The sequence below is a fragment of the Gobio gobio genome, assembly GCF_949357685.1.
Source record: "Gobio gobio genome assembly, chromosome: 15".
In the NCBI taxonomy this organism is placed as follows: Eukaryota; Metazoa; Chordata; class Actinopteri; order Cypriniformes; family Gobionidae; genus Gobio; species Gobio gobio.
The window spans coordinates 43,509,964-43,520,812 of record NC_137108.1 but is presented as its reverse complement, the minus strand read 5'-3'; the positions used below and the strand labels follow the sequence as shown (position 1 = coordinate 43,520,812).

Below are 10,849 nucleotides of genomic sequence, written 5' to 3'. Positions count from 1 at the left end.
TATTTTGACATTGCTCATAACTTAACCGGATATGTAAATGTAGCGCATACAGGTCGATGGTTTGCTTTATTGTGTGTGGCAGTGGACAGCATATATTAACCACTGCAGGTGTAAAAGCCTTTCCTTGTACCAGTTCCAGGAGTGCTTTTACTACAGTCCACTCCGCACTGGTCTCTCTCTCTCTGTGGCAGGACATTAGTTTGATGTGGATTGAGTAACCTGCAGCCAGGTCACTACTCTCCCCTTCTGCCATAATATGTCTTTATATCTCTCCAGGTTCAGATTTCACTGCTGCTTCGAAAAAAAGCAAGTTAAAAGGTGCAGTGTGTAATATTTATGAGGATCTATTGACAGAAATGCAATATAATATACTATGTTTTCAGTGGTGTATAAAGACCTTATATAATGAACCGTTATGTTTTTATTACCTTGGAATGAGCCATTTCTATCTATATACACTGCGGGTCCCCTTACAGCGAAGTCGCCATTTTGCGCCGCCATGTTTCTACAGTAGCCCTAAACAGACAAACTGCTCTACGGAGCGCTAGGTACTCTCTGCGGTCTCAGACGACGACATCTTTGTCCTGAGTCAGCCACCGTAGCTTCTCTATGTTCTTCGAAAGGGAGGGGTGAGCGGTGGGTGGTTGTAATTTGCAACCTCACCACTAGATGCCGCTAAAATGTACACACTGCACCTTCAAGACCAGAAATTGCTAAAATGATTCAAAATGATTAACATTGAATGCAATATATATTAAGGCATTTTTACATAAAATGTAAATGTTTTTGAAACAAATAATTAAAAGACATTTTAAATAAATGGCAACGTTTAAAGACATTTTTAAATAAATTGACTAAAAATAAATAATTTAAATAAATAAAATATGCCAAAATGTAAGACATATTTAAAGGGATAGTTCTGTCATCATTTACCCACCCTTATGTTGCTCCAAACCATGAGAAACAGGAAAAAATAAAAACATTTGTGTGTGTGTGTGTGTTCACACAGCAAGTGCCAAAACCTTTACCAAGTGTTGTACGTTTCTGATGAAGTAAAAAAATTCTAAAAAAACAAAATGTAAATTTTTTGGGGTCAAAAATGAGGGTTAAATAAAACTGAATTTTAAATAAATCATTTTAAACAAAATGTATAAATATAATTATTAAAAATGAAAAATTAAATATATATATATCAAAATGTAAGACATTTTTTAATAAAATTACATTTTCAATAAATAAATAAGCATATTTATTTATTTATTTCAGAGATAAATGGATGGCACTTTCTGAATTAAACATGCAATTCCATGAGGATATGTGACAATAATGTAGCGTACTGTTTGAAACAAGTTTCACTGTATATTGAATACTTTTTCACATACTAAAAAACAATTAGCATGCTGTATGTAGTATATACCAAAGACTTTATATATAGGAAGACGGTGCACTCTGATTACTCATCAATGGGAGAATATGGTGCCCAACACCCAATATGGTGAATAAGCTCCGCCTTCTAAATGAAAGAGCCAACTGTTGATTAGTAAAGTCATCGTCAAAGTCAAGTCACAGCTGCCGTTAAAAGCTCCGGTTGCTCTGGAAACAGGCAGTGTTTCCAGACTCGCTCTCATGACTGTGCATGCAAATTGGCTGGTCTAACATTAAAAACAAGCTTTTAAACTCTTTTTGAACATAAGTTTATGAGACAGTTGTTGGTGGTGATTTTAAATATGAAGTTTAATCATATGCTTAGTGAACACTTTTGGAGAATTTCCTCCATAGACAGCAATACACTCTAAAAAATGATGGGTTAAAAACAACCCAAGTTGGGTTGAAAACTGACTAACCCAGCAATTGGGTTGTTTTAACCCAGTGAATGTGTCGTTTTAACCCAGCGGTTGGGTTAAATGTTTGCTTAGAACAACCCAATTGCTAATCCCAGCATTTTTTAGAGTGTATAATTAACTTTCAAAGTCCAGAAAGGTAGGAAAGACATCATTAAAATAGTCCATGTGACTACAGTGGGCGAGAAATCAATGTTAAGTGGTCTCTTAATTTTTTCCAGAGCTGTATGTCAGAATGCCGGCTTACCATTGGCTAGCTCCTGCATCAGCATCACACGCATGCGTCGTGATCACATGAACAGCATCGGCCAATGGTAAGCCGGCATTCTGATGCATCTCTTTGGAAGTGCTGCACTGTATTTACTACGTCAACAGCGTAGGAGACTGACACAGACGAGAAGAGATTGTTATTTTGGGGTTTTTTTGCACACAAAAAGTATTCTTGTCACTTCAAAAAGTTAAGGTTGAACCACTGTAGTCCTATTTTAATGATATCTTTCCTACCTTTCTGGACGTTGAAAGTGGTAATTAAATTGCTGTCTATGGAGGGGTCAGAGAGCTCTTGGATTTAATAAAAAATATCTTCATTTGTGTTCTGAAGATGAACAAAGGTCTTACAGGTTTGGAACGACATGAGTAATTAAGTAATTAATGACATAATTTTTGGGTGAACTAACCCTTTAAGGGGACTTTGTATATACCCTGCGGAAAAACAGTATTCAATTCTGAAGACTTGCAGCCTTTGAGTAGAAGACCGGGGTTTCCTTTGTATTTGGAAGCTGCAGCCCATTAGCAGTAGTTTTGTTGTGTGGGAGTGGTGAATTTGGCCTGTAATTGAATTATTCTCTACTCTGATTGGCTTGACAGACTTATTCAGCATATCCTGTTTAAAATCACTCATACTTCCTACGCCTAACTTTAATGGACTGGGAGGGCACGCCGAAAATAATGACAGAATCAGACTGATCTGATTCTCCCTGACTCACCGAAACAATGGCTTCAGAAGACCTTATTTTTGTGTCATTTTTGAAGCTTGAACGCTCTAGTTCCCCTTCATTGTATTTAAATGGAACAATCTCCCAATATATTACTAAAATTACCCTTTCTGTAAAGGTTTGGAACAACATAAGAGAGAGTAAATTATGACAGAATCTGACATTTTTACTTGAACGATTCCCTAAATTCACAGGACCCGTGTAATGGTCAGCATGGATGTCTCTGCGAGTCGTTCTTTAAAGCACACCGAGGGAGTATCAACAGCCGGCCTCTCCTCATGCTGACGGTTTTCTCTCTTTCTAAGAGAGTGAGAATGGACTAAAAGAAATCAATGGATTGTGGAAGCACACAGGTACACAGCTAGATGTAAAGAGGTAAACAACTGCGGTAATAATAGAGTCCGGAATCTACGAAATGGTCTTAAAAGCCTCTTCACAAGCTGAGCTTTTAAAGAGCACGAGAGAACCGTCCAAACTCTACAGTTGCCATTTTAGGGCCACGGGATAGAAAACCACCATAGATGGATTTTTCACTCTCCCCCTCATTCTCTCTCTCCCTCGCTCTCCAACTATATCTTTCTCTGTTGATCCTGATGAAGAGGGAACAAGAGGAGGAAGTCTGGAGCCATCACTATGTCCTTATTGCAGCAGAAGAAGGGTCTGCTCGGGTCCTGCCAGTAATTGTGGTCAGGGCACTATGACCTTACTGCTGTGTGTATGGAGACTCTCTGAGAGGGAGGCGGGGCACAATATTTATCCCTTATGGGAGGATGAGACTCTGCAATCACAGCAGTCGGCCAACAACATCCATCCTCCTCTTGTACCCTTTCAGTACCAGAAAGCCTTGAGTGTCTCTGAGCTGACGGTACAAATCACATGGAAAATTACAACAGGCACAGCTGGATCTGTAACACACTGTGGAAAAAAACCCATGAGATCTCTTTAAAAATCAGCCGAGAACAAAATGAGATTTGAAATGCAATTTAATTTGGATTTTCATAAGAGATATCATAATATCCGCTTAAATTCGACAAGATTCTTGCAATCAAAAGCTCAAATATTTCTCATTAGATTTTAGTTATACTATCCACTGAGGGACAGGTTTACAGTTTATGTTGAGTTTAGGTTTAAAACCAGGGTTTGGTGCTGGAACATCTATTATTTCACTCTGATTTTAGGGATAGGTTTAGGGGTAGGATGTGCTTAGGACTACATTTTCGTAGAGGAACATTGTTCCAGGATCAAGAAAATAAGTTGACCGAGGAACACATTTAACTTGGCAAAATCAGGACGTGCTCAATAGACAGCTCGTATTTATAGTATTTAAGACCACCTAATATGAAATTTCTTGGGCTTCTCCTTATAAAAATATGCATTAAACTTGGGCGTCTCATCTAAAGTTTCACAAGAGATTTCAAAGCATCTCAAACTGTGCTCGGATTTGCCCAAGTCTGCGATCAAAATTAAAAGATCTCGATATGAACTCCTGTTTCTCATCAAATTATTGAGCTTTAAGTTATGTACGGTTACATCCACCAACCGGAGTGCCCTTGATTTCCACTAGAGGGCACTTCTCCCGTCTCCTACACTTTCCATAACCCGTTACCTGGAATCATTAGCCTAGAAATCTAGACGCTCCCTAGCGCTCCCAGGGTCGTATAGCAACTCTCCGTTGGCTTGCGAGCTGGAAAAACTAAACTCCGGTCAGGCCAATCACATCGTGTATAGAGTCGGTGGGCGGGCTTAACATAATGATGGCAGAGTTGCCGCAGTTCCCCGTGCTATACTTGTAAACAAAGAAGCTGACGAACAGCGGTCTTTCGAAACGGCTTTGGCCGCGACTCTGGAAGACTTGGAGTTAAGCTTTTCTTTGAGAAAAGAACAGCACTGAAGTCATTCTTAAGAAAGGAAGATGTGTTCGGAGGTTTGCCGACCGGATACGGCGAAAGTTTAATCCATCTCATGTCACACTGCAACTCTGAACGTTATACTGGTTATACGATTCTGGATTACCCTCAATAAATACTGCATTTGGATCCTCAACCAAAGTCCCAGAGCAGTTTGTGACATTTTAAGGCTATATTCACACTTTGTCGATTTCCTTCATTAGATTTTAAGAGAAACATCTGAGTAAAAATGTGTGCTTACTGTAAAAGCAATAAAAGAGCAACTTCTGAGCACTTGTCTTTTCTCTCAGACAAAAATAAGTTAGTTATCTTCATAATATCAATTGTTTTTCCAAGACAGCAATAATATTAAATGGAGAGCAAATGGAGACATTTGCTTGAGTCTCCTGCTTCTCAGATTTACTCTGCTGAGAAAGTGACCTCAAATGATCTCAAACTGTGCATAGGACCTCAAAGTCTGAAATCAAGATGTCAAAGATCTTAATGTGAACTCAAACATTTCTCATCAAACATTTCCAAATGATCTAAGTTTTGTTTCTCGCATTCATTTAGCGTTTACCTAAGGAATTTTAGCAGGAAAAATTAAAGACGGAATTGATACTCACATCTGAGATCTCCATTAAGTCTCCTGAGCTGTGAAAGAGCAGCCTCTGAGCAATATCGTTTTCCTCTGATACCTTTAACTATTGTAACATTGGAGTCTATTTTTACTTATTTTATCAGGAAAAATCCAAGACAAAAATTATACCCGCATCTAATATCTCAGTTGGATCTCCTAGAAAGCAGTGAGGTTAAATTAAGACTTTCATGTATTCTTTTACATGACAATTGCAATGAAACATTTTAGACGATACCAAACATAACTTATTGAGAAATAACATTTTCCTTGAGTTTTTGACATGTAAGAGGTCATCATACTATAAGAATATCCTGTAAGTAACACTTAGGTGAGCAAAAAGTTTTTACTGTGTCACCACTGCTTTAGATCGTTTGATATGTACTGATTATGTGTACGTGTCTAACCAAAATCACAAGTGATTTCTAATATGAATATTCATGTAAAGTCACATGTCTTAAGCCCTATTCGGACGGGATTAGTTTTACAAGAGTAGATAGTAGGGTAATGTAATTGTTCCACAGGACGTCTGTAATATTAATGGCCAATTCGCACGGGATAAGAAATCTCAGTAAAATTAGCAGAAGTGGGAGGGGTAACTATTAACTCGATTTACGCACCACCATCACCTCCCTGTTGTCATGTGCGTATTAAGTTGCTTCTTGATATCACGTGCGCAAACACATATCATCTATATATAACCTATATACATCCTGTCGAACGATTTAATAATTCAATTCTGATTGGATTCTGTTGGTAATAGGCACTTATCTAAAGCTAAAAGAAGTTTTGTGCCTCTGACAAGGGCTTGCGACCTTTTATTTTTTTTATCTGAATGGTAAGCAGAAAACACTTGAGGTTTGCCATAGACTTGCCCCACCGCCAAAGCAACTGAATGCTTTTGCAAGCGCCTCCATACTTGAAAAACTGCGGAAAACTACTTTTAAACTGTAAATGACATATATATTTACATATATATTTACAGCAGGTCTATTCGCACGGGATTAGTATTACCTGAGGTAATTTTTCTGGACCTTTTTACAGGAGGTAAAAGTCGCCGTAATCTTTACTGACATTGTCCGTAATGATTACTGAGATGCCACATTCGGACAGGACTAAAATCACTGAGAAGCTCTGGTAATAATTACTTTACCCCACCTCTCCATGTTAAACAAATCCCGTCCGAATAGGGCTTTTGTCTCGAAATCATTTATTGATGTTTATGTGTCAGTAAATCAAACCAGTAACTAAACATTCAACTTCACATTGTTTCTCTTAGTAGGATGAAAAAACACGTACGGTACGGCAGCAAAGTTCCTTGATCATTATGCAGGAATGAGAGTATAGTCCCTAGCCATATCGGCCTAGAAAGAAAAAAACAAAAACCAATCGCAGCTTTTCACTTTCCGTCTGTCTTAGTACATGATGTAACTATACACATCACAACATGTAAATAGGAAAATGTTGGCGTTATTTTGTCACTTATTGAGCAGTAGGCTAGCTGGAGCCATTTACCTCCAGTCTTTGTGCTAAACTAGGCTAGCGGTGGGTACGTCAGACAGAGTTATGGCACGCACGGAGATGAGAATGATATGTATGGACTTATCGAACTCGCTGTGTTCCTTTAAAACTATCCCATTATTTACTCACCCTCAAGCCATCCTAGGTGTATGTTACGTAGCTGCTCCGAGACTTTGGGTTGGAGATCCAAATGCAGCTTTATTAGAGGGACAATCCAGACACGTAATCCAATGTACAGGCAATGGGTCAATAAACAGGCAGGCAGTCAAAACAAACAAATCAGGGGACAGAGGCAAAAGGTTAATCCAACAAACCAAGAGACAAAAACACTCAGAGATGCAGTGTGACATACAAAACCTCACAGTGAATGACAGGGGGTGCGTCTCAATCAGCTCCCTAGTTCAGTAGTCAGGGCACTGATCAGAGAGTTGGCCATATTAAGGGCTGTCTCAATCGCAAAATCCTTCCAGTGCACTGAAATGTTTGCTCCCTAAAAAGTCCCACAATGCACCGCAAAACCCAGGGTGCACCGATGCTCACTATATTCCCTTAACGGAAGTTCTAATGCGCGAAACTCAAATCACGTGAGCCAACTCACTACACATAATGACCGATAACGACACGCGATATGTGTTTTTAAAAACAGAAATCATTATTATATTATATTTCAACATAAACATACATCGTTAGACAGGTAGGCTAATGAACACAATCTAGCTAACATTTATAATTTATATACGGTTGAAATGTTGCACGTATATGTAACAAGCAAAGTTTAATGTACTTCAAATAACATTACAAGTAATGTCAGAAAGCTCTGCTGTTGTTCATATACCAGAAATGATGTTGTACAATGAGGACGTTGTCACGTCGCCGGAAATAGAGTCATCAGTGTCCCAATGAACAGTGAGCCAGCGTCTTTTACTTTCCTTACCAGTGCCTGAACTCGTGTACACGATATACTGATTCACAAGCTCGGGAGCTAAGGAACTGAATGAGGTACACCCAGGGTGAACAGGCTAGATATAGGCAGAGGTAAATGAGACACAGGTGTAAACAATGAGTTCTGAAGAGTCCGGGCAAAGGATTATGGGTAATGTAGTCCTAGATGGAGTGAAAGTCCAGGGTGGAGTGCCCTCTGGTGGTAATCACGGGCACTCTCACTGGTGAATCGTAACAGTGTATATGACATATATATTAATAAATATCCTGAAACTTCCACGCTTTATAATGCAGTGAATGAGGCCAACAAGTTTGAAACTCAAAAATGGGTTAATAAAGGCCTTCTGAAGTGAATCGATGGGTTTTTGTAAGAAAAATTAAGTAAAGTAAAATATCTAGCTTCCGCAGGCCCCCTTCCGTATTCAACTTACGGAAAAAGTGTAACTGGCACGACATATGACGTCGGATGTAGCATAAGCGTTTTAAACTGCGAGAGGCGTTACACTTTCTTTGTAAGTTGAATACGGAAGAGCCAGGATATTTATTAATATAACACTGATTGTGTTCGTCTGAAAGAAGAATGTCATATACACCTAGGATAGCTTGAGGGTGAGTAAATCATGGGCTAATTTTCATTTTAAAGTGAATTAATCCTTTAAATTAATAATTTTCTTGCAGGGTTAACATATATATTAGACTGGGTAAACCCAGCCTGATCTGCCTGCGATTTGATTTCGCCCTGCAACTCAGTCTGGAAACATGTACATTAATTTCTACTGCTTCTGTTACACTTTTGCGGGAACCAATCACAGACTGGCTTATCCACCTGGCGCGTTATTGCCGGGTTTCATACGATGACGGATAGAGAAGCGATGGGTCGTTGCCGTCTATGGGTCGTTGCCGTCTATGGGTCTATGGTCGTTGTCCGTTGATCACACCTCTTGTGGTCTGATTGGTTGAAGGACTATCCAATTGCGTACAGAGTCATTTATTTTATACTAGTTTATCACGCCTCTTGTGCAGTAGAAAATACATAGCAGACTCCCCAGATCAATGTTCAATCTTAAATTGAGCTTGGTCTGGTGATAGCCAGACAACGTATATATGCTTTTGAAAACTAAAAGTCTCCAACATTTTGGCCAAAGTTAGTGTGTCTGAGAATTAAAAGAGGAAACAAAACTAGACTGCCTAAATATATAACCTCATGACCTAACAACAGCTGAAGTATCAAGGAATCGAAATTTGCTTTTACCTAGTAACAGATAATTATACATATGAAGAACCAATCATGTTGGGGAAAAATCATGTAATGAATCAAGTCACCTTTGCCATGCTCCTATTCTATAAAAACTGTCGTACTCTATTTGTCAAAGGGATTCTCTGTGATTGATACGAGGTCCTTCTGGACGTGATTAAAGCATATTCAAAGGCTGGAGTCTGTCTGGTGGAACACTAAAGATCTTATTCCCAAGTGATATAAGGGGTGAGATGTCGTCCGATGAGACTCCTAGGGTTCAAAGTGGAGACGCCCCGTTTAGCTATAGGGGAATTTCTTCTATAGGGGAATTGCATGTCACTTTTAGATGAACACTGGACAGTCCCAGAGGAGGGGGGAGAGGAATTGGGGAAATGGCACCCTTTCTACATCAATGAGTCATGAGTTGTTTTGCCTCATGAGCTCAAAGTTCATTGTCAGCTTTAACCCGTATTTGCACTTCCGATCTATCTGTGACCACCTGCAGCTCATGCGCCTGGCTATAGTCACTTCTGCAAGTGTCACAGAGGTGTCTGGTGACGACTGTTCTCTCTCATCTCACACTCAAACTCAACTAATGGACTGCTTTGCCCCTCCCCTCCTTTTCTCCATCTCGGACTGGGAGGTAGTGAGAGGAGGAGAGGAGGCAACAGCCCACCGTTCCCCTGGGCCCTGCTACACAGCTCAATAGCTCAGCTCCTGGATGGGATCATAACCCTGAGTGCTGGCCAAGAGAAGAGCCGCTTCTCCTCACGTCCTGAGTTCCTGCAGCAGGGTGGAGTTTCCTCCAGGAGAACAAACTCACTCGAAACCCCACCATGGCTGACCGTAGGGTGGTCCCGGTTGTGGTATTGCTTCTTGTCATGGTTGCACCAGCCCTGAGCGGATGCCCAAGTGCCTGCCGCTGTTCCTTTGCCATGCTGCAATGCCTGGAGTTGGACGGGATCACCAGCATCCCGGCGTTGGTGCCACAGGAGAGCGAAAACGTCACTGAAATGTAAGTTGAGTTTTGAAACTGTTCGATAAGCTGTACGTTTAACGGAAACGGAGAGCTGCTTGATGAAAGTTGCTGAGACTTCTGTGGAAGTTCAGTGCAGTGCTTGAGATGGAGAGGGAACAGGTTGCGAGTTCAATCAAAGTGATTGGCCTTCATGAATTTTCATGGAGAAATCTGGGCATTTGGATGTATAGTTTGTGCATGCGTTCCCTGGTTTAGCCTAGAGGTTTTTCCTGGCAGGCCAATCTAATTATCATCAGACCTGCCTTTATGGCTTTTAAGTACATTTCATTTTATTTGTGGAATCAGGACCTAATGCAAGAAGCAGAACTTTCCCAAATCAAGAAAATCCTTGAAAACTAATCAAGGACTGGAGGAAAGTGGCCTGGTGCTGAGCTTCTCTTTAAGTGCTTTTAAGAGTGTCAGGTACATAATCTATTCTCGGAAATGGTGAGAAAACATCTTAATGTTCATGTGTGTACAGTCAGACAGATGGTTCCCAGAGGTGCAGGTGTTTTAACAGTGATACCAAGCCTTGCAGAATGTTGCACTTCATTCAGTATGGTGTTGATATGATTATGGCACTTATGCACTTGTGCTTATAGTAGGATAATCACCACACCTCTTACAATCTTTATCTCACTGTGTTTCATGCACTCTCTCTTTCTCCTTCCTTCAGTGTAAACAATGCTATTGTTAATGGAAGGAAATCCTAGATTTATTATATTTAAAAAGCCAATGTACTTTTAAACTACAATACAATTCACCTCATAAT

At 39.9% G+C, this 10,849-nt stretch overlaps 1 protein-coding gene across 1 annotated transcript in view; it reads left to right on the top strand.

The window, feature by feature from the left end:
* Positions 1 to 9,584: 9,584 nt before the first annotated feature.
* The window catches only part of ntrk1 (neurotrophic tyrosine kinase, receptor, type 1), a 40,998-nt gene continuing 39,733 nt past the window's right edge, over positions 9,585 to 10,849 (top strand). The window contains exon 1 of the mRNA XM_079836493.1: positions 9,585 to 10,074. Coding sequence (XP_079692619.1) covers positions 9,896 to 10,074 — 179 coding nt within the window. The 5' untranslated portion in view covers positions 9,585 to 9,895. The remainder of the gene's footprint in view (positions 10,075 to 10,849) is intronic.